Source organism: Macaca fascicularis, chromosome 16, assembly GCF_037993035.2.
Source record: "Macaca fascicularis isolate 582-1 chromosome 16, T2T-MFA8v1.1".
Classification (NCBI taxonomy): Eukaryota; Metazoa; Chordata; class Mammalia; order Primates; family Cercopithecidae; genus Macaca; species Macaca fascicularis.
This window is the reverse complement of record NC_088390.1, coordinates 75569079-75593241: the sequence shown is the minus strand read 5'-3', so window position 1 is coordinate 75593241 and position 24163 is coordinate 75569079. Positions and strand designations below refer to the sequence as shown.

The 24163-nt window shown below is 34.2% G+C and overlaps 1 protein-coding gene across 9 annotated transcripts in view; it reads left to right on the top strand.

Moving 5' to 3' along the window:
* Positions 1-24163, top strand: part of ABCA5 (ATP binding cassette subfamily A member 5) — a 79882-nt gene that overhangs the window by 52853 nt on the left and 2866 nt on the right. For 4 of the 9 annotated variants that reach the window (XM_065531907.2, XM_005584800.5, XM_065531909.2 and 1 more), the window contains exons 21-37: positions 1104-1231; positions 1637-1774; positions 4334-4447; positions 7315-7485; positions 10468-10581; positions 10966-11100; positions 11812-11886; positions 12425-12516; positions 16187-16313; positions 16622-16739; positions 16838-16929; positions 18284-18459; positions 18898-18973; positions 19102-19196; positions 20913-21032; positions 22148-22297; positions 22778-22857. In XM_065531907.2, coding sequence (XP_065387979.1) covers positions 1104-1231; positions 1637-1774; positions 4334-4447; positions 7315-7485; positions 10468-10581; positions 10966-11100; positions 11812-11886; positions 12425-12516; positions 16187-16313; positions 16622-16739; positions 16838-16929; positions 18284-18459; positions 18898-18973; positions 19102-19196; positions 20913-21032; positions 22148-22297; positions 22778-22857 — 2001 coding nt within the window. Of the gene's footprint in view, positions 1-1103; positions 1233-1636; positions 1775-4333; positions 4448-7314; positions 7486-10467; positions 10582-10965; positions 11101-11811; positions 11887-12424; positions 12517-16186; positions 16314-16621; positions 16744-16837; positions 16930-18283; positions 18460-18897; positions 18974-19101; positions 19197-20912; positions 21033-22147; positions 22298-22777; positions 22858-24163 lie in introns of those variants that run through there. The other 5 variants (XR_012426074.1, XR_012426075.1, XM_065531910.2 and 2 more) reach the window with 5 other exon arrangements.

Below are 24163 nucleotides of genomic sequence, written 5' to 3'. Positions count from 1 at the left end.
CTTAGAGTTGCTTGCTTATGCATGCCATATTTTCCTAAGCCTCATGTGTGTTCCAGAATAAAACCACTTTTTTTTTGAACCACTGGCCTCTCTGTGTATATATATTAGGTAGTATCTTGCCCACCTTGCAGAGCTTTTTGTATCTCTTGTGCTGTGGTTCCTTCACTTATAATGTGTCTCTCTTCTCAGGGTACATAGCTGTTCTTACAAGTTAGAGATAAGAGATCAGTTAAGGTACTTGATTGGGAGTAAAGTAGTGTCACCATTCTCTGTGACACTGAGATTTGGTGCTGTGTCTGATCCACCCTGCCATACTATTCAGTTACTAGTAATGTTTTGCTTTGTTTGATTTAAATTTCTCTCAAAGTGACATTTGTCCTTCCCTGAATCCTGGTTTTTGTTATGATAGAGGGGAAACTGCATCTATTCGGCAGACATGTTGGTATAGATTTAAATCCTGACAGGATTTAAAATCTTACTCTTGGCTCCAGGTACTTTAGAGAATGTAGATAGGGATGTGATTATTTGTTTGAATATTTTAAGGTAGTTAAGGCAATTGACGTGTCTGCCCAGAGCCTACAAAAAAATCCTCTAGGGAATGATGTTACCACGCCTATACCTTTCCAAGCTTAGCAGGTTATCTTGTTACCTAAAATTGTCCAATTTTTATTCTTATTATTTAATGAAATTTCATGTATTATAGGTTAACTTTTCAATGTTAATAATAGTTGTAGCAGCAGCAGCAGCGGCAGCAGCTAAAATATGCACAGTTACTATGTGTCAGGTTCTAAACTCTGTGTATATATTCAGTCATTCAATCTTCATGATCACTCTACCTATAAGGCAGATATACTTATTTTACCCACTTTACAAAAGAGGAAACTTAAGGTCCAGAGCATCTAGGTAACTTGCTTGAAGGACGAATAGTTTAATGTTACAACTCAGCTTTAAAACCAGGCTGACTGGCTTCAGAGCCAATGTACTTACTTGTGTATTCGCTAATGAAAATAAAATATTTCTTTAAAACTAGAATTATCTTCCCAATGTTACTAAAAGCCTCGTTTAAACTCATTCTTTATTATTTGCTTATTTTCTAACACCAGACTCAGATATCAGTGATCTTATTAGCTTTTTCACAAGCCAGAACATAATGGTGACCATGATTAATGACAGTGACTATGTATCCGTGGCTCCCCATAGTGCGGCTTTAAATGTGATGCGTTTAGAAAAGGTAAGATGAATCCTGTGAATGAATATCCATTTGGGAGTTATGCAAGATTAAAACATTTCTTCTAAAATTAATTATTTGTTGATTTGACCTTATGAGTTAGAAATTAGATTTTACTTTTGGAAATAACTAGCTGTCTTGATACATTTCATTCCCTCACAGATGACCAATATATAAAGTTACAGAAATTTAGTTTTTTTAAAAAATTATATGCTTGTTTAAAATATTAAAATATCTGTACATTCCAAACCAGATGTCTTTATCTATCATTGAGTATTATTTCTGTGAGTTGTTGAAGCAGTTTTTCAGTATGAGAATTAGCTTTGTTGGTGAGAAAAGCTTGGTACATAGCAATAATATATCCACTTATGTACAGTATGTAATAAGTGTCTTTTATTTTAATTGTAGGACTATGTTTTTGCAGCTGTTTTCAACAGTACTATGGTTTATTCTTTACCTATATTAGTGAATATCATTAGTAACTACTATCTTTATCATTTAAATGTGACTGAAACCATCCAGATCTGGAGTACCCCATTCTTTCAAGTAAGCCAATGTATATACAAATAAATTTCTATATGCATGTCATATATGTAATAACTGTTAAAAAAACAAGCAAAAGTAACTAAATATGTAGAAGTTTATCTTGTGAGACCTCTTAGTCTTCTTAAAACTCAAGTGAGAAATGGTTTACATTAAGGTTTAGGATTCCCCAGTATGTGTGTGTGTCAGGGTACAGGAGATTCTGTTTTGGTATTGATATTTGTATAAGGAATAAGTGTGTTCTGTATTGATCATAGAATATAATATAATTTTTAAATGAATGTTTTTTACCCAAAATCCAGATATTGGGGTATTGAAAAAAACTCGAGAAGTCACCCACACAACCATTTTTCCTCTAGATAGAACTGTTGGATTGTGCATATCATAATCAACTTAAGATTACAGAAAAGTATTCAACATTTTTTCTCTTAATCCTTTTGATTTTCATATGCTAAAAATAAATGGACAAATATCTGGAATAATATTTTCTATTTTCTCTTGTCATACTTTTAAAAACAGCTTCATTGAAATATAATACCCAATCAACCTGACCATTATTTAAAGTATTTAAAGTATACACTTCAGTGTTTTTTATTATGCTGGTAGAGTTGTGCAGTCCTTACTACAGTCAGTTTTAGATATACCATCACCCCGCCCCCCAAAAAATAACCCTTATACTCATTAGTAATCACTCATTTCCTCTCATACCCACTCCCAACCCTAGGCAACCACTAATGTACTTTCTGTGTCTATGGATTTCCTTATTTTAGACATTTTATATAAATGGGGAATCATACAGTATGTAGTCTTTTTTGTCTGCTTTCTTAACATACTGCTTTGAAGATTCATCCATGTTGTAACACATATCAGTGCTTCATTTATTTTTACTACTAAATCATTGTGAGGAATGTATGGAATGTTTATGTGAAATACCACATTCTGTTTATCCATTCATCAGTTGATGGCATTTGGGTTAGTTCCACCTTTTGGCTATTATGAGTAATGCTATGAATATTTTAGTACGAGATTTTGTATGAGCATATGTTTTTATTTCTCTTGAATGTATAGCTAGGAGTGGAATTGCTAGATCATCTAGTAACTCTATGTTTAACACTTGAAGAACTGCCAAACTGCCTTCCAAAATGGTTGCATCATTTTCCATTTCCAGCAACAGTGTCTGTGGAGAAGTATCTCTTATTATGAAATATTTCAAACCTACAGAAAATGAACCACCTACTATCCAAATATTTCAGATGCTAATATTGCATAATATTTGTTTTTAATAAAACTTTAAAGATACAGGTGAAAACTCATGTTACCCTTCTCCAATCTTGTTTCCTTCTCTCCCATAGAAGTAACCACAATTCAGTTTCACAATTTGTAATTCCCATACATGTTTTTATGATGTTACTACATATGTCTGTATCCATAACTATTACACAAGATTTTACAAGTTATAATTTTCATCAGACACTGACATATAATCATATTATATTTTGAAAGAAATAAATGGGAGTTTTTAAAGCTAACTATTCATATGTATAGTCATATTAATATTTCAAATTTGTTTCTTCCTTCATTAGATTCTGTATGATTGGATCCAACTAGTCTCGTTCATTTCCACTTCTTGCACTACTAGTCTACATATTTGTGGGTTCTTTCTTGGCCTCCACTGTCATATTACCAGAATTTCAGACAAATTCTGCAGTGTCATATGACCTAAACTATGGAATTGACTTTATTGCTAAATAGGAAAACTCAGAAGGCTAGGTTTCAACAAGACAGTGATGTACTCTGTCTCTGTGTCATCCCATGGAGGGTTGTGCCAGTGCCAGGGTATCTGCTAGGCACTGTGGATTTTATTCCAGTGCAGAGTACCTTCTCTGTCCCATGGGTACATATTCTTATAGAACAAGGGGAGGAAACTGACCTTGGTGAGGGTGGATGATAATATAGTATCCTTGGACCTGGGTATTCTGCATTTGAAGTGTTAGCTGTTTATTGATTGTCTGGGAAAGTTAGCTGACTGCACCTGGATCCCTGGGGAAGCTAACGACATTGGGGCCTGTGGGAGTTAAGTCCTCTTCTGCTTGGGAGAAGTTCGGGTTCCATAGGAAGCTGAGCTTGGATATAGATTTTGCCAATTGAAAAGACAATAAAGAGCCACAAATATCATTCTTAGATATTTATTATTATTGCTTAGGACCACTATGGTGGCCATACTAATTGCTTTTCAAATACATCATTCATTTTTATTAAATTGCGAAGTTTAGTTTATATGCCAGATTATTCTGTGTTCTGGACAGGAAAATGAAAGTAAAATTATTTGCTCAGGATCAGATAGTTATTAATAAGTGGCAGAGTTTGTAACATTGTCCACCACCACCTGTTAATATGTCTGCCACTCATTCTTTCATGTAGACTATGCCTGGGTTAGATATGCTAATATGTTCTTTCTGAGGTTTTGATTTTTTTTTTTAGGATATAAGAAATATCCTAAGATATATCTTAAGACATAAAATGATTCTCAGTTTCATTTGTTATTCTGTGGTTGTCTTTCAGGAAATTACCGACATAGTTTTTAAAATTGAGCTGTATTTTCAAGCAGCTTTGCTTGGAATCATTGTTACTGCAATGCCACCTTACTTTGCCATGGAAAATGCAGAGAATCATAAGGTAATGACTCAGTTAAAAATATATAATTTGCTAATAAGTGTTGTATAAAAATAACCTATTTGCATGATTGCAAGGCTTACTATAATTGTTATTTTAGAAATAAGTAAATGAAATATAAATACATTTATTATAGTTTCTTATTGTAATAGTAGTGATAATTAATATTTATTACTTGAGACTTGCTACATGCCTTAAAAATTATGTTCTCTAATTCTCACGACATTGTGAGGTAAGTTTTTTGTTACCGATTTCTTATAGATCAGGAAATCAAAGATGGGATTGTTCATATGACTTGCTCAGGTTGACTCAACTTGTTTAAATTGTGGACTTGGGAACTGACTATGATCTTTATGTCCTTAACTGGCACACTAACATGCCTGTCCCTTTTATCCTTTAACAGGGGTATTAAGTAGTCAAGGTGCTAAATTCTTATTAACGGGGAAAAAAAAAGGTGAAAGTGATTGTCATCATTAGGGCCTTGGAGAAATTGCTAAGTATACAGAGGTTCTTTGGTATTCTTTCACTTTCTTTTTGCGCCTTTCCCTTTTGTTTTCCTTCAGGCATATAGTGATCTTGTACAGTCTTTGGCTGTTCAAAGTCTCCCACTCTTTCACTCTGCTGAGATTGTATCTTACTCCTCTAATAAAACTTCTGATCTTTTTCACAGATGATCTTAATTAAGTAAAAACCAATTTGTCTAAATTAACTTACAGACTGTGATGAATAATGAACTCATTATTTTAATAAATTCTAGAAAGGTAAATTCTAGGCCAGGCATGGTGGCCCATGCCTGTAATCCCAGCACTTTGGGAGGCCGAGGTGGGTGGATCACCTGAGGTTGGGAATTTGAGACCAGCATGACCAACATGGAGAAACCCCATCTCTACTAAAACTACAAAAAATATTAGCCAGGTGTGGTGGCGCATGCCTGTAATACCAGCTACTCGGGAGGCTGAGGCAGGAGAATCACTTAAATCTGAGAGGCAGAGGTTGAAGTGAGCCGAGATCATGCCATTGCACTCCAGCCTGGGCAACAAGAGCAAAATCTCTATCTCATAAATAAATAAATAAATGAATAAATAAATAAAATAAATTCTAATAGAAATTTTGTTATTAATTTGTTTAGTATAAAAGTAACACATATCTCTATTTTTAAAATAATATTCAATTTTTGTCATAAATATACTCATTATAGTAATATATAAATTATAGAAAAGCATAAGGAATATAGAAATCCATAACCTACTGCACGATAATAAAATTTACTGGACATTTGCATTTTTCTTTCTTGTTTCAACTGAAACATTTTTAATTAAACTTTTTATTTTGAGATAGTTGTATACTCATGTTTGTTAGAAATGACAGAGCCAGTGTACTCTTTACACATTATCCCAATGATAACATCTTGTAAAATTATAGAAAAATATAACAGGATATTGGCATTGATACAGTCAAGATACAGAACATTTCTGTCACCAAAAATATTCCCATTTTTTGCCCTTTCCTAGCCTCTCCGACCTGTGGCAACCACTACTCTGTTCTCTTATTTCTAGAATTTTGATAGTTCAAAAATGTAAAATGGCATCACAATAAGTTTTCTTTTGGGATTAGCTTTTATCAACTAGCATTTTTTTTGAAATTCATCCAATTCGTATGTATCTATAAGCCATTCCTTTTTATTGCTGAGTAATATTCAATGGTATGGATACATCACACTTTCTCTAACCGTTTGCCTGCTGAAAAACATTTGGATTGTTTTCCATTTTTGGCTATTGTGAAAAAGTTGCTGTGAACATTTGCATACAGGTTTTGTGTAAACATAAGTTTTCATTTCTCTGGGATAAATGCCCAAGAGTGTAATTGCTGAATCATACATGTTTAGTTTTATAAGAAATTGCCAAATTATTTTCCAGGATGAATATTCCATTTTATATTATCCCTCCCAGCAATGTGTGAATGACAGAAGTTTGAATTATCCAAAATAATTGCATTTGCCTTGGCTTATGTTTTTATTCTTGTATTAGAATTTACATGTGTCTCATGTTCTCATAATTCATTGAACAGAAAACTTGCCAATTTTGTTCATTTCTCCTCTTCTTAACTAATCTTTATATTTCATGCTTCCTTTATCTCACTCTGTGGACAGCTCTTTCATATAATACCTTTAGTTATTAGGAGTAGATATTTTTACAGATGACAAAAATCAACTAAATAAAGTTGTTAGGTATTTGGATTTGTGAAATATTTTAGAAATTTCAAATTAAATGAGAACATGAGATAGGAAAACTATGATCATTTAAGTTTATGATTAACAAACCTGTGACATAAGTAACACCTTGGATTTATATACTATGCCAGTGTACATAAAAGGCTTTGAACATTTCAGAAGCTTTCACTTAAGCTGAAAGCCTTATGTAAATCCAAAGGATACTTGGCAATTTATTAGTGTTTTTATTTATGAAAGGTTCATTTTTAAAAATGAGAATTCTTTTTCTGTGTAAACATTATCTTCCCATCTGTTTCCACAGTATTTCAAAAGCTGTAATGTTTTGGCTATTTATTCTTTGTATGGCTGTTAACCCCAACTGCCGTGACACTTTTTGTTTTATTTTAATCTCAGTTTCTTAGCACTACTGTTTTCTGATTCTTAAAAATTTTGTTGAAATTATTACTACTTAGAAATAGTGAGCCAAATTAAAGGCTAAATGGAATTTTTATTTAGTGTGAGGGGGACTTTTATTACCTATAGCCTGGAATGTGACCTTTTTGGTTTCGCTGATGTAGTATTAAGAGATCTGCGATAATTTACTAATTTATTTGTGTGTTTCTAAAGTGTCTAAAGTTATAATTTTTTTCTTTTTTTTTAGATCAAAGCTTATACTCAACTTAAACTTTCAGGTCTTTTGCCATCTGCATATTGGATTGGACAAGCTGTTGTTGATATCCCCTTATTTTTTATCATTCTTATTTTGATGCTAGGAAGCTTATTGGCATTTCATTATGGATTGTATTTTTATACTGTAAAGTTCCTTGCTGTGGTAAGTTAGTGTTGTACTCATGCTATTTATAGATACAATGTTATTTAAAAACTATTTATAAACATAACAATTGACTTATTGAATAATTTGGTTATTTTTTAAAGAAAATTGAGCAAGTATCTATTGTATTTAATACATGTAATCATTTTATATGATAATAAGTGACTTTTAAAACAATAATTTACCACCATTTTAAAATAATTTCTTGAAACTAAAATGATCTTTCATGTAGACCACCTACTTGGGTGTAATCAGGAACGCTTTAATATATTCCTTCCTTAAAATGCCTTTCTTGATTTTACTTATGCCTGAAAATAATTTCACAAAGGATAAGCTCTTTTATTCCATAGTTTAAAACATAGCTTAATATTTCTATATCTCAATAATGGGCAAGCTGTGAGCCAGATGAAGAACACAATCCCGTTTATAATAGCCACAAAAAAATTAAAATACCTAGGAATACATCTAACAAAGGAGATGAAAGATCTCTACAGGGAGAACTATAAAACATTGCTGAAGGAATTCAGAGATGATTAGAAGACTCAATATGTTAAACTGGCCATACTGCCCAAAGCAATCTACAGATTCGACACTGTTCCTATCAATCTACCAACATTATTCATCACAGAATTTAAAATAGCTATTCTAAAATTCATATGGAACCCCAAAAGAACCCAAATGGCTGAAGGAATCTTACGTAAGCCGAGCGCAGTGGCTCACACCTGTAATCCCAGCACTTTGGGAGGCCGAGGCGGGTGGATCACAAGGTCAAGAAATCAAGACCATCCTGGCTGACATGGCGAAACCCCATCTGTACTAAAAATACAATAAATTAGCTGGGCGTGGTGGCATGTGCCTGTAGTCCCAGCTACTTAGGAGACTGAGGCAGGAGAATCGCTTGAACCCAGGAAGTGGAGGTTGCAGTGAGCTGAGATCATGCCACTGCACTCCAGCCTGGGCAACAGAGAGAGACTCCATTTCAAAAGAAAAAGAAAAAAAAAAAAAGAATCCTACCTAAAAAGAACAAAGCCAGAGGCATTTCATTTCCTGACTTCAAACTATACTATAAGGTTCCAGTGACCAAAACAGCATGATACTGGTACGAAAACAGACATGTAGACCAATGAAACAGAATAGAGGACCCAGAAATAAAGCCACACATCTATAGCCATCTGATCTTCAACAAAGTTGACAAAAATAAGCAATTGGAAAGGACTCTGTGTTCAATAAATGGTCCTGGGATAGCTGGCTAGCCAAATGCCGAAGAATGAAATTGGGCCTCCACCTTTTACCATATATAAAAAGTAATTCAAGATGGATTAAAGATTTAAGGTAAGACATCAAACTTTAAGAATTCTACAAGAAAACCTAGGAAATATTGGGACATTCTAGACATTGGGAAAGAATTTATGACTAAATAAGTCTTCAAAAGCAATTGCAACAGAAATAAAAATTGACAAGTGGCACCTAATTAAACTAAAAAGCTTCTGCACAGCAAAAGAAACTATAACCAGAGTAAATGGACAACATACAGAATGGGAGAAGATACAAACTATGCATCCAACAAAGGCCTAGTATCCATAATCTATAAGGCACTTGAACAATTCAACAGTCAAAAAACAACGAACTCCATTAAAAAGTGGGCAAAAGATACGAACAGACACTTCTCAAAAGAAGACATGCAAGTGGACAACAAATGTATGAAAAAATGCTCTACATCACTAATCATCAGAGAAATGCAAATCAAAACCACAGTGAGATACCATCTCACATCAGTTAGAATGGCTATGATTAAAAAGTCAAAAACCAACAGATGCTGGCAAGGCTGCAGAGAAAATGAAATGCTTATATACTTTTGGTGGGAATGTAAACTTCAGCAACCATGGAAAGCAGTTTGGAAAGTTCTCAAAAAACTTAAAACTACCTTACAACTCAGAAACCCTATCACTGAGTATATATCCAAAAGAAAATAAATCATTCTACCAAAAAGACTCATGAGCTGGTATGTTCATTGCAGCACTTTTCACAATAGCAAAGACATGGAATCAACCTAGGAGCCCATCAACCAGTGATTGAATAAAGAAAGTGTGGTACATGTACACCACGGAATACTGTGCAGCCATAAAAAAGAATGAAATTATGTCTGTTGCGGCAGCACAGATGCAGTTGGAGGCCATTATTCTAAGTGAATTAACAAAGGAACAGAAAACCAACTATTGCATGTTCCCACTTATAAGTGGGAGCTCAATTGGGTAAACATGGACATAAAAATGGCAACAATAGACGCTGGGTACTGTTAGATGGGGGCAGGAGAAAGGGGAGCAAGGGTTGAAAAACTAACTGTTGTGTACTATGTCCAGTACTTAGGTGACAGAACCAATCATACCCCAAACCTCAGCATCAGGCAGTATACCTGTGTAACAAACCTGCACGTGTATCTCCTGAATGTAAAGTAAAACTAGAAATTATTTAAAATAAAATAAAATATAGCTTAAAATATCAAAGAAGAGACTGATTCACATGTAAATGACGGACAGTAGGCCCTTTCATTGAATACTTTATTAGGAAAAAGGGAAAACAGAGTTAGGTGAGGTTGATGACTAAACCTCATCATCAAGGTTAGTTTCAGGTGAGGCTGAAACTAAACTTACCGATTTTGTCAGAGATCGTAATGACCTTATATGTTAGTTTCTGCCATATAAAATAATGTTTTTCTTAAACTTTAAAAAATAAAGTGCTGTATATTAAAATAGTAGCTAATATTTGAGAGAGAGTAAGTTGTAGCTAGCTATACTTGCTTTTTGTAATAATGAGAGATAGTATTTTACTTGGTATAAAAAACTACAAATAGTGTTCAGTTTAAATGATTTATTTAGGATTGTATTAATAATTATTTCTTAATATTTTAATATGACTAGTATTTCATGTCGTGTGTATTGCAAGCTATTCATATTTTTATAGAAACATATTTCTGATTTACAGGTTTTTTGCCTTATTGGTTATGTTCCATCACTTATTCTGTTCACTTATATTGCTTCTTTCACCTTTAAGAAAATTTTAAATACCAAAGAATTTTGGTCATTTGTCTATTCTGTGGTAAGTCACATTTTACATTATTTCAACTTTCCATAGCAGTTTAATTAAAAGTCACGAATTCTTCCTGATTATACTAAAAATGTTACATGTCTTTTGTAAGTGCAGAATTTAGGTAGATAATTGGGAGCTTCTTTTTGTGTGTACATTTGTCTTCTGAATCATCCTTTCCACCTAGGAACAATATGGAAGACATTTAGCAACTAGTGTATCAAGGACACTAGCTACAAACAAGTGATACTCTTGTTGCTTGCTGGCTAAATATCGTCTCTAGTTTCATGTTTTATTAGAGGATTGAAAAAATAGTTTAATGCTTAGACACCAATTTGTAAGTCAGTTTGTATGAAGTTTGTAAGCACTTCGTCACTTGTTTATTTTTTTCTTTAGACAGCGTTGGCTTGTGTTGCAATCACTGAAATAACTTTCTTTATGGGATACACAATTGCAACTATTCTTCATTATGCCTTTTGTATCATCATTCCAATCTATCCACTTCTAGGTTGCCTGATTTCTTTCATAAAGGTAATTCTGCTAAATATTTTAATATGTTAAAAAACATAAATAAATATGGTCTGAATTGGGGATGTTAGTTCTTGTACAGAAAATAGTAAAATGCATCAGGCTAATGGCTACTGCTTGATTTAGATATTATTAATGCAACATAAATTATTGTAAGCTCTTGCTAAACTGTAAATTCTCAAAGGAAAAGGGCTATGTTCATTACAGGTTCTCTGATGCTCAAAATGATGTATATAATTAGAAGTGTGACATGATTTCAGTCAGTATTTGTTTTTAGGAGTTTATCGGTGATTAAATAATGTATTTTACTATAAAGGGATGAGAAAGAATAAAGTGTAAGAGATTTTCTACAAGAAAAAATGGAGACAAAAGCCAGATTCATTTTATTAAGGCTGGATAATTGGAAAAACTTTCCATGTGATTAGAAAAATATTGTTATAAATTCTTGATTTAGAATTGCTAATTAATTCTACTTACTAATCTTACTACCCCTGCTTCCCTTTTTAGGTCTCAGTTCAATGTGTTTAATTTATATTGATCTTCAGAAATATTTTGGGACAGGGAAGATTTTAAGTAAAAAATATAACTTACTAATATGAATAGCTAACTTATTTATAGAAAGTACACGTTTGCTAAACAAAATACATTTTTTCATTTTAATTCAAATATTTCTACATATTGCAGCTTACATATTTTCAAAACTTTTTGTCTTAGATTTCTTGGAAGAATGTACGAAAAAATGTGGACACCTATAATCCATGGGATAGGCTTTCAGTAGCTGTTATATCGGTAAGAAATAAAGTGTTTTTGTGAGTTAGCATGTTACCTTAAGAATAGTTTGGTCCTATGGTTTTAACTATGTTTAGTTTTTTATCCTGTTGCATGAAAAAGAAGGTGCATAAAAAGTTAAGCATGTTACTTAACGCTAGCTAATCTGTATTTCAATGGGGAGTACCTTTCATTTACTGAATGTGTTCACTTTAATATACTTAGCCTTTTACATGTTATTAATTCTATTTAATTACAGTTGTGTCTTTCTTAGAAGCAAAAACAAAGTTTTTGTGTTTGATTATATTTTATGAAGCTGACAATAAATGAATGATACAGAGATAGAAAATAAGTGAAGAATTTGCTAAAAAATAATTCTGCTTTGGTTTGTATTAAAATTTATTTTTAATTATCTTTATCATGTCAAGTATGAAAAAGGTTGTGATTATTTCTTTTGGTAATGGCAAGGAACTTGACGTATATAGTCTTAGTTCCATTGGCAAAGGAAAAAACTACAACAAATCTTTTAGTCATGAGCTGCTACGTGTTTTTCTTTTAGCCTTACCTGCAGTGTGTACTGTGGATTTTCCTCTTACAATACTATGAGAAAAAATATGGAGGCAGATCAATAAGAAAAGATCCCTTTTTCAGGTCAGTTGATTTTTTAAAAGTTTTAAATGTTTTTAGTGTATTTACAGAACTGTGTAATCATCACCATAACATAATTTTGGAACATTTCCAGCACTCCAAAAAGAAACTTTGTACCCATTTACAGTCACTTTCTTATCCCTACTTCCATAGCCCCCAGACTTAGGTAACTACTAATCTACTTTCTGTTTCTGTCAGATTGGCCTATTCTGAACACTTTATATAACTGGACTATGGAAATATGCTTTGGAAAACTTCAGTCAAAAGACCAATGATACTCTTAAATCCTTACATTTAACTTTTATATCTGTTTGCTTTTTACCATAGTTGGTTGGCATGTTATTTTAATGTTGGAAAATCATCAGATTTGCCAGATAACATCTTTTAAAAATTGCTGGGATTTGGGCTCTATAATTAGTATCTAGCATATGGTTTTACACTTAGTATAATGTTTGGAAGGTTCATCATGTAGTCGCGTGTAGCAGTACTTCATTACCTTTTTATTTTTTTCTGAGTAATATTACATTGCATGTACATTGTACACTGCACTTTATATATGTCAATACTGCACTTTATATCAATGAGTTGCTTTTACTTTTCAGCTATTATGAACTATGTTGCTATGAACATTTGTATACAACTTTTTGTATGGACATATATTTTCTTTTTTTTTTTTGAGACGGAGTCTCGCTCTGTCGCCCAGGCTGGAGTGCAGTGGCGCGATCTCGGCTCACTGCAAGCTCTGCCTCCCGGGTTCACGCCATTCTCCTGCCTCAGCCTCCCGAGTAGCTGGGACTACAGGCGCCCACAACCGCGCCCGGCTAATTTTTTGTATTTTTAGTAGAGACGGGGTTTCACCGTGGTCTTGATCTCCTGACCTTGTGATCCGCCCGCCTCTGCCTCCCAAAGTGCTGGGATTACAGGCGTGAGCCACCGTGCCCGGCCTGGACATATATTTTCATTTCTCTTGGGTGGATACCTAGAAATGGGATTGCTGTGTCATTTGAGGAATTGCCAGACTGTTTCTAAAGTGGTAATATCATTTTACACTGCCGCTAGGAAAGTTTTAGGGTTCTGTTTTTTCCACATCCTTGCCAATGCTTGTTATTGTTTGTCTTTTTTACATATTCTTCCAAATATATTAGCTAATTTGTTTTTACTTTTTCTTCTGTCCAGCCTTGCTTATATGATTCATCACTTTATTATCATTTCAGCATCCTCAACTTTTGTCTTTTTGACCTGTCCACTAAAAATTATAATTATTGGTGAATTTAATTATATGCTGGAAAAAATAACATAAAAGTTCCATTTAATAATACTACATATTTATTCCATATAAATTCAGCTGGTTTTTTTAAAAAATGATTTTAGATCTGGGGGTAAATGTGCATGTTTGTTAGCTGGGTATATTGCATACTGATGGGAATTGGGCTTCTAGTGTAACATTACCCAAATAGTGAACATTGTACCTCATAGTTAGTTTTTCAACCCTCATCCCTGCCCGCTTTTGAAGTCCATAGTTGTGATGTTTCCATGTTTATGTTCATGTGTATCCACTGATAAGTGAGAACATGTTGTATTTGATTGTCTTTTTATAAGTGATTACTTATAAGTGAAAACATGTAGTATTTGATTGTCTGTTTCCAAATTACCTCACTTAGGATAATGGCCTCCAGTTCCATCTATGTTGCTGTAAAGAACATAATTTCATTCTTTTTATGGCTGTATAGTATTCCACGGTGTATATATACCATATGTTTTTTGTCCAGTCAACTGTTGATGGACTCTTAGGTTGGTTCTATGACTTTGCTATTGTGAATAGTACCATGATGAACATATGAGTGCAGGTGTCTTTTTTATGTAATGATTTTTTTTTCCTTTGGGTATGTACTCAGTAGTAAGATTGCTGGGTTGAATGGTAGTTATATTTTAATACTGTTTGGAAATATATCACATTTTCCTAGTTAGTGCCTTCTTATCTCTTTCTTTTCAGTAGTTATCCAAAGCTTTCTCTTTATTCCTCATATTCCTCAAATCACCTTCCTGCATCTCAGTAAATAATCTTGTCATTTATCTCAGAAAATAGAAGCACTTAATTATAAGTTATAAATTTCTACAAACTTACTCACATCTTCCATCATTTTTGCCTTTTCCCCATCCTAGAGGAAGTAGCAGCCCATCCTGTTATCCAGGTCTTCATTTATTCTATATACTTGGAATATTGCTCAATTTTCCTTTTCTCTTTTTCTCTTTCCTTTCTGGATCTCAATGGTGTATTTTTTGTGGGGTTGGGGAGGGTCACCTTTCTTCCATATATGAAAGAACCCATGGATCTCATTTGAACATGAATCCATCTCTAATTCCTATTCTATATCTCTCTCTCTTTTCATAGCCCAAATCCTTCTATTTCCAGTTACTCACCTTCCATCTACTCCTATAACTCCCTGCAATCTGAATTTTCCCTTACCTTTCCATTGATACTATTTTCAATAAGATAACTAAAGATTTTGTCTTTTAATTGTTTAATAGGCTCAACTTATTTAACTAATCTGCAGCCTTTAATATGATTGACATTGTTCTCCTTACACATTTTTCTTTTCTTTTTTTTTGAGATGGAATCTCAATCTGTCATCCAGGCTGGAGTGCAGTGTCGTGATCTCAGCTCACTGCAGCCTTCACCTCCCAGGTTCAAACGATTCTCCTGCCTCAGCCTTCCAAGTAGCTGGGATTACAGGCATGTGCCACCAAACCCGGTTACTTTTTTATTTTCTTTTTTAGTACAGACAGGGTTTCTCCATGGTGGCTAGGCTGGTCTCAAACTCCTGACCTCAACTGATCTGCATGCCTTGGCCTCTTAAAGTGCCTGGATTACAGGCAGGAGCCACATTTTTCTTATTCTTTGTTTTCCATTATGTCTTCTCCTGTTTGCCTCTATACTTCAACATTGCCTTTGCAAGCACTTCATACACTGTCTATCCCTAAAGATGGTGTTACTGTGGGTTCTGCCATCAACCCTCTACATCTACCCTTTCTGGGCAATTTCATTTATACTCGGGTTGTAAATTTTTTGAGGGCAAGGTTCATGTTTTTTCATCTTTCTTTCTGTGTAATAATACCTGACACCTACTAGTCATAAATAATATTGTTGAATAAATGAATGAGTTTAGGTAATATCATCCAAATGCTATCAGTCATTCAAAAATAATGCTTGTGGCTGGGCATGGTGGCTTGAACCTGTAATCCCAGCACTTTGGGAGGCCGAGGCAGGTGGATCACCTGAGGCCAGGAGTTTGAGACCAGCCTGGGCAACATGGTAAAACCCTGTCTCTACTAAAAATACAAAAATGAGCTGGGCGTGGTGGCGCATGCCTGTAATCCTAGCTACTCAGGAGGCTGAGGCAGGAGAATCGCCTGAACCCAGGAGACAGAGGTTATAGTGAGCTGAGATCTCACCACTTCACTCCAGCCTGGGCAACAGAGTGAGACCGTGTCTCAAAAAAAAAAAAAAAAAAAGAAAAGGAAAAATATCACTTGTAATTCCACCTTTCAGAGATAATCCTAGATCTTATGTTAGTGTATTTTTTCAGTCTTTTCTCTACCTAGTATCTGAATTTCTTACTATTTTAATTATTTGAAAACCTACTGTCTTTATATATTTATTATATATATGTAGAAACCTTTCAACGAAGTCCAAAAATAGGAAGCTTCCAGAACCACCAAACAATGAGGATGAAGATGAAGATGTCAAAGCTGAAAGACTAAAGGTCAAAGAGCTGATGAGTTGCCAGTGTTGTGAGGAGGTAATTTATTCTTTATGGCTAAGTCATAGTAAATATGAAATGATCAATTCCCAGTATGTAGAAATTAATCTGAAAAATATTTTTCTTTGCATATGAAGCAATCTGAAAAAAATCTTTCTTGGAAAAAAAAATACTTTGTTTACTTACTTTTGAATAAGTCAGGATTTCAGTCACAAATGGATATTTATTTGTACAGTATCCCCTTATTAGCCAATATAATTTTTGTAATATGGACATGAGGTATGTGCTGCCTGTCATTTCATGATAGGTTTTATAACTTTCTTTTTAAATACAATTTTTCTTATTAGAAACCATCCATTATGGTCAGCAATTTGCATAAAGAATATGATGACAAGAAAGATTTTCTTCTTTCAAGAAAAGTAAAGAAAGTGGCAACTAAATACATCTCTTTCTGTGTGAAAAAAGGCTGGTATTTAATTTTTTATTACATAACTTTTCTGGAAGAGTAATTTCCACTTTTAGTATGATTGGATTATGAGTTGTTTTTCTTTCAATTCCTTTAGGAGAGATCTTAGGACTGCTGGGTCCAAATGGTGCTGGCAAAAGCACAATTATTAATATTCTGGTTGGTGATACTGAACCAACTTCAGGCCAGGTATGATATGTAAGAGTATAGGATATGTTGAATGTGATTTATCTTTTTAATTAACAAACCTTTAATGACAAATTAGGATTTGATATTTAATTTTTATGTATATTTTTAGTATTTTTTATACAGCTTGATCAAATTATGATCTTTTGGGTTATCTGTAAAAATAATGTGCATGGTGAAATTTTCAGACACATGTAGACACACACATATATACAGTATTTCTGCTTTTGCAGTGCTTATATGCATGAGTTATTTGCCAACTTAATGGAAAACAATTTTATTAGCTGCAGGAGATGTGGGAGCTTGTTTTGACCTGCCATCAGCTAGTCTTTTATTATAAGCATGTCACTCACCACTTTGTGGATACTTCAAAAAACTACCTTGATCCCATTTCCTGCTTCTCTCCCCTTGCTTACTTTGTGTCAGCCACACTAACTCATTGCTTTCCTGGAAAATGCCCGGCATATTGCCCAAGATGTTTCCTTTGTTTGGCTATACCTCCTTATACCCTAGAAATATATATACTAAATTCACTTATCTCTTTGGCTCAACTGTCACTTTCCAGTGAAGCTCCCTGATCATTAGAATTACATCTTGCTGAGGCCAGGCGCGGGGCTCACGCCTGTAATCCCAGCACTTTGGGAGGCCAAGGTGGGCGGGTCACAAGGTCAGGAGATCAAGACCATCCTTGGCTAACATGGTGAAACCCCGTCTCTACTAAAAATGCAAAAAAATTAGCCGGGCGTGGCGGCGGGCGCCTGTAGTCCCACCTACTCGGGAGGCTGAGGCAGGAGAATGATGTGAACCCGGGAGGTGGAGCTTGCAGTGAGCCGAGATCGCGCCACTGCACTCCAACCTGGGCGACTGAGTGAGACTCCGTCTCAAAAAAAAAAAGAATTACATTTTGCTTTTTCATCCAACTCTGTATTACTCTTTCTGACCATGTCTCTGAACTCTGACTTACCTATATATGTCCTCCCATCATCAAACATCAAAAAGGAGTAAAAAATCTGACTGGGTTCTGTGGTTCACTTAATCCCAGCACTTCGGGAGGCTGAGGCAGGAGGATTGCTTGAGCTCAGGAATTCAAGACTAGCCTGGGAAACACAGTGAGACCTTGTCTCTGCTAAATTCAAAAAAGAAAACAAAATAGCCTGGCATGGTGGCACTTGTTTGTAGTCTCAGTTACTTAGCAACAACAACAACAATAATAATAATAATAATAATAATGATAAAGGAGTACAAATCTGACTTGATATTACTCTGGCTGTAGGAAGGGGTTTTAATTAATGTACTTGCCACTCCCTTCACAATGCAAATTAAGCAAAATAGTAAAAATTGGTTTGTGTTTCTATAGGTATTTTTAGGAGATTATTCTTCAGAGACAAATGAAGATGATGGTTCACTGAAGTGTATGGGTTACTGTCCTCAGATAAACCCTTTGTGGCCAGATACTACATTGCAGGAACATTTTGAAATTTATGGAGCTGTAAAAGGAATGAGTGCAAGTGACATGAAAGAAGTCATAAGTCGGTAAAATAATTGTCTTTAGATTCCTTTCGTTACTTAGAAAGGTTTACGTTTCATATTTTTAAAATTTCATAACAAGCATTTCTGTGGACAATGATTTTTATAGAAAATGTTTATTTTTCATATATTCTTTATGATATATGAAAATATATTGATAGCTATAAATTATGATAGTTATAAAAAGGTCATTTTTCTATTTCTAGTTACAGGATGAATATACCTGTAGATGTCATGAAACTTACTTTAATTGAAAGTGAACCATTTTATCAAGATATTAATTTATTTAAAATGACGTAAATTGGAGACTTTTGCCCTTACCTACTTATAATAAGCTTCAACTGAGTAACTATTCTAGAGAAAACAACATCAGGGATCACACCCAGTTGATATTTGTGTTTATATATGTCATGGTGCTCTCATTTTGTAATGTTCATTTTGCAGAATAACAAATGCACTTGATTTAAAAGAACATCTTCAGAAAACTGTAAAGAAACTACCTGCAGGAATCAAACGAAAGGTACTTTCATTAAACACCAAATAATGTCTGTATTTTTTTATTGATAGTTTAGTACCTGATACTGTCTTGATAGATTCCTTATAGTGAACCTTTGTTAATTCCCCACCCGTCTTTTTCTTTCCATGTAGTTGTGTTTTGCTCTAAGTATGCTAGGGAATCCTCAGATTACTTTGCTAGATGAACCATCTACAGGTATGGATCCCAAAGCCAAACAACATATGTGGTGAGTATGGTGCTTGTGACACAGTACATCATACTTCAGAAAAGAACAGTTTCTTTTATTATATTAGTTTTATGTTGTATGTACATCTTGATTTTAAATCCTATTCAAAGGATACAATAGTAATTAAAAATTAGATTTAGAGATTTCCTTAAGCTTTTGAAACTTTGCCGTATTTTTCATGAAGTGTTCATAATATTTTACATATTCCGAAACAGAAATAAGCATATGAATCATTATTAAAATAAAGAGTTCTAGTGTTCTGAATAGTTTTTAAGTTTTTTTCTGGTCATTTAGCATACAAATGATCTTTCCCATAATAATGGTGTCTTGAATTTAAGTTGGGACTCTTTCTAGTACAGTCGTACATTGCCTAATGACAGAGATACATTCTGAGAAAGGCATTTTTGTCATTGTGCAAACATAATAGAGTGTACTTATATAAATCTCTGGGTGGTTATAACCTACTACACACCTAGACTATATGGTACAGCCTGTTACTCCTAGGCTATAAATCTGTAGAGCATGTCACTGCACTGAATATTGTAGGCAGTTGTAACACAATGGTAAGTATTTGTGTATCTAGACATATCTAAACATGGAAAAGATACAGTAAAAATACAGTATTATAATCTTACGGGATCGTGGTTGGAAATGTGTTTCATCATTGACTGAAATGTCATTTATGCAGTGCATGTAAATTACTAATTAGTTGAACAACTCTTTTTTCTTTTTACTTTTTTTGAGACAGAGTGTTGTTCTGTTGCCCAAGCTGGAGTGCAGTGGTGCCATCTTGGCTCACTGCAACCTCTGCTTCCCCGGCTCAAGCAATTCTCCTGCCTCAGCCTTCCGAGTAGCTGGGACTACAGGCAAGAGCCACCACGCCCAGCTAACTTTTTGTATTTTTAGTAAAGACAGGGTTTCACCATGTTGGCCAGGCTGTTCCTGAACTCCTGACCTCAGGTGATCCGCCCCTTCATCCTCCCAAAGTGCTGGGATTACAGGTATGAGCCACAGCACCTGGTCTTGAACAACTCTTTAAGCCTCGACTTCCATGTCTATAAATTGTAAGGTTTGGTTTGGATGCATGTTAAAGTTTTCTTATGATTCAAAGCCTGTTTTGGTTATACCAAGAAAAGGCATCAATTTTAAAATTTATTTATTGTCATACTTTTAGCCCATATTAACATTTGGAATCATAGAGTTTTTTTCCATTTGATAGGCTTTCAAAATGAAGGGAAAATAAATTAGAATATAAAAGTCATGGCTGGGCGCGGTAGCTCACGCCTGTAATCCCAGCACTTTGGGAGGCCAAGGCAGGCAGATCACGAGGTCAGGAGATAGAGACCATCCTGGCCAACATGGTGAAACCCCATCTCTACTAAAAATATAAAAATTAGCCAGGCATGGTGACAGGCACCTGTAATCCCAGCTACTTGGGAGGCTGAGGCAGGAGAATGGTATGAATCCGGGAGGTGGAGCTTGCAGTGAGCCGAGGTAGTGCCACTGCACTCCAGCCTGGGGGACAGAGCGAGACTCGATCTCAAAAAGAAAAAAAAGAATATAAAAGTCACAGTTGGGCAGAATGTAATATCCATAGCAATTGATGTTTGGTAAGTTTTAATTAACTTAATTAACCAACCAGTTGGATTTTTAAAAACCCATGTTTTTTAATAAGCAGATGTGTTCCTCTCTTTTTATTTCATTTATGTTTTATAGGCGAGCGATTCGAACTGCATTTAAAAACAAAAAGCGGGCTGCTATTCTGACCACTCATTATATGGAGGAGGCAGAGGCTGTCTGTGATCGAGTAGCTATCATGGTGTCTGGGCAGTTAAGGTCGATGTCTAAATAGCATGCCATTTAGGGGAAGAGGGTGGGGGCTGGATTTTGAATGTCATCATTTCAAAAACATGGCAATAGTTAGTAATTTAAATGTTAAATATTTTAGTTTTTGAGTTAGCTTTTTATAGGTTGACTTGGAAGTATGTTGAATTTGTTTAAAATGTGGCTATCTACTTTGAATTTGAATTTACTTAATATTTCAATAACTTGGAATATTATTTTTAGGCATAGTACTTGTTATTTTAAAAAGTTGTTATATATTGGATTAATTATATAACACAAATGTGGAATAAATATGTGAGTTTCTACTTACATAAATAAATAATTGAGTAAAGAAATAAATGTGAGAGAAGAGGTGTATCTTCCTTACAGAACAACTCCAAATAATATATGTAGATAATAACCACTTCAAGGGAGGGGGCTTAATCTCCTATCCCCCAGGTCTGGATGGGACTTAGCCAGTTTCTTGTAAAAAATAAACTACAGAAGAAGGAAAATAGTAACTTCATAGTTGAGAAAGCTGGCAAATACTACCTTAACTAAACAATGTTGTGCAGATATCATGTATTCACTGATATGATATGATGGAAAAAGTACTACAGCTGTGTGGTATTCTCTCCAAAACCCATAACCCAAGTCTAGTCATGAGAAAAATATCAGACTAACCCAAACTGAGGGACCTTCTACCACACCAGTACTTCTCAAAACTGTCAAAATAATGAAAAAGAAAGAAAGAATAAGAAACTGTCACCCACAGTTAGAGACTAAGGTGACACGATAGCTAAGAACACTATGGTATACGGATAGACCTGGAATAAACAAAGGACACTAGTAGAAAATTGGTGAAATCTAAATAAAGTATGGAGTTCAGCGACAAGGAATATACCAATGTTGGTGTCTCAGTTGTGACGAATTTACCATGGAAATATAAGATGATAAGATTAGGGAAACTGAAACTGGATGAAGAGTGTATGGGAATGCTGTATTTTCTTTGTAATTTTTCTCTAAATGTAAAGGTATATTTTTTAAAAATGTAGTCATATGTGTGAGAAATTATTGTTTGAAGCTGTCATTTTATATCTGAGCTTTCTTTTAAAAAATTACTTCAGATGTATTGGAACAGTACAACATCTAAAGAGTAAATTTGGAAAAGGCTACTTTTTGGAAATTAAATTGAAGGACTGGATAGAAAACCTAGAAGTAGACCGCCTTCAAAGAGAAATTCAGTATATTTTCCCAAATGCAAGCCGTCAGGAAAGGTAAAATTTTAAAAATGTGGTTATATTTCTTTATAGAGCAAAGATTATAAAAAGTTTTTACATTAAGGATTAAGTGAAAAATCATCTTTTTATTCATAGACCATATATGTATATCTGTGTGTGTGAATATATATATATATTTCATATATATGAAATATATGTCTGTAGATAATTTATATATATATATATGTATCTGTATTATCACCAATACTGGACTAATGAAGTCTGATGGCTGGTGTTTTATATCTGCCTTAGTATTAGACTTTTCAATATTCAGTAGTATTTAAATTTTTTTAACATTTTTAGTAGCAATGAGAGTTGTTTTGCTTGAAAATATGTTATTTTAAACAATTTTCATCCAAATAAATATCAAAATAAATTATTACATTTAATTTTGAATTTTAAACATGTTGAACTTTAGCTTTAGAACACAATAGTAGTAATTTTTAATTTTTTTCCATATTTTATCTTTGTTTTCAGTTTTTCTTCTATTTTGGCTTATAAAATTCCTAAGGAAGATGTTCAGTCCCTTTCACAATCTTTTTTTAAGCTGGAAGAAGGTAAGTAGTATTTGAAAAACATTTATGTTGTAGCTTTCAAATTATGAAAGAATTTTATTTTAAAAGTTTAAAACTGGGGACTCAGTTTATTTTAGAAACTATGGCAGATAAGAAGATAACCTTTTATTCATTTAATCTAAGACACAGGTAAACACTAATGTCATAGGGATTTTGCTGATAAACTCTGTTGTAATGTAACCCTTTTACAATCTTTAGAGAGCATTGACACAGTTTATCACGTTACATCTATGAGAAGGGTCAGCCTAATTATCGAGTCTTCGGAATTAGTCCAGCATCAAGAGCTCTGAGTTTCTTGAATCTTTACTTCATACTGGCCCATAGAAGTAGCCACACTATCAATACTCCAGTGGCAAAGAGAATTCCGAGTGTAGGAGGGGTGGGCAGTCCCCAAAATTTTAAGGAAGCTTATAGAATCTTGGCATTTTAAAAATTAGTGGTATGTAGGATAAATATATATATGCTGGTGACAGTTGAAGGAGATCACCTCCTGGAAGAATCAGGTATTCATATGCAGATTATTTTATGGCATTTGTAAACTGTCAAACAACATATATTTATGTGTAAGGTTTATTATTAATAATTGTCAAAATAACTACAGGATTTTTATGATTATTCTTTATGTGATTGCTGAATATAGAACGATTTCCTGATACTGTATATATTCTTGTCACAGCTATGGATTAATGGGTGTTCTTTTGCAAAGAACACTAATTATTTTTGTATCTGTAATATATGTATTCACATAGTCAGGTAAAGTTCTGCTTTCCTGGCGATTTCTTTATGACCAAAGAGAACACCTGAACTACTTATGGAGAATTAAAGGAATGAATAGAATAACAGAAATTTGGTATTAACTTATATTGCAAAGGAATCTGAAATAAATACAGAAAAATTTATGGGCCGGGCATGATGGTTCACACCTATAATCTCAGCACTTTGGGAGGCTGAGGTGGGAGGATCCCCTAAGCCCATGGTTTGAGACCAGCCTGAACAACATAGTGAGAGCCTGTTTTTACAAAATAATTTTTAAAATTACCCAGGTATAGTGGCTTGTGCCTGCAGCCCAGCTACTCAGGAGGCTGAGGTGGGAGGATTGTTTGAGCCTGGGAGGTCGAGGCTGCAGTGAGCCATGACTGTATACTTGCTCTGTTGCCCAGACCACTGTATACCAGCCTGGGCAGCAGAGCAAGACCTTGTCTTAAAAACAAAACCAAACAAACAAAAAACGGTTTATGGAGATAGGACCAATATCCAGAATCTAGTTCAAGAAGCCAGGATAGGCTAC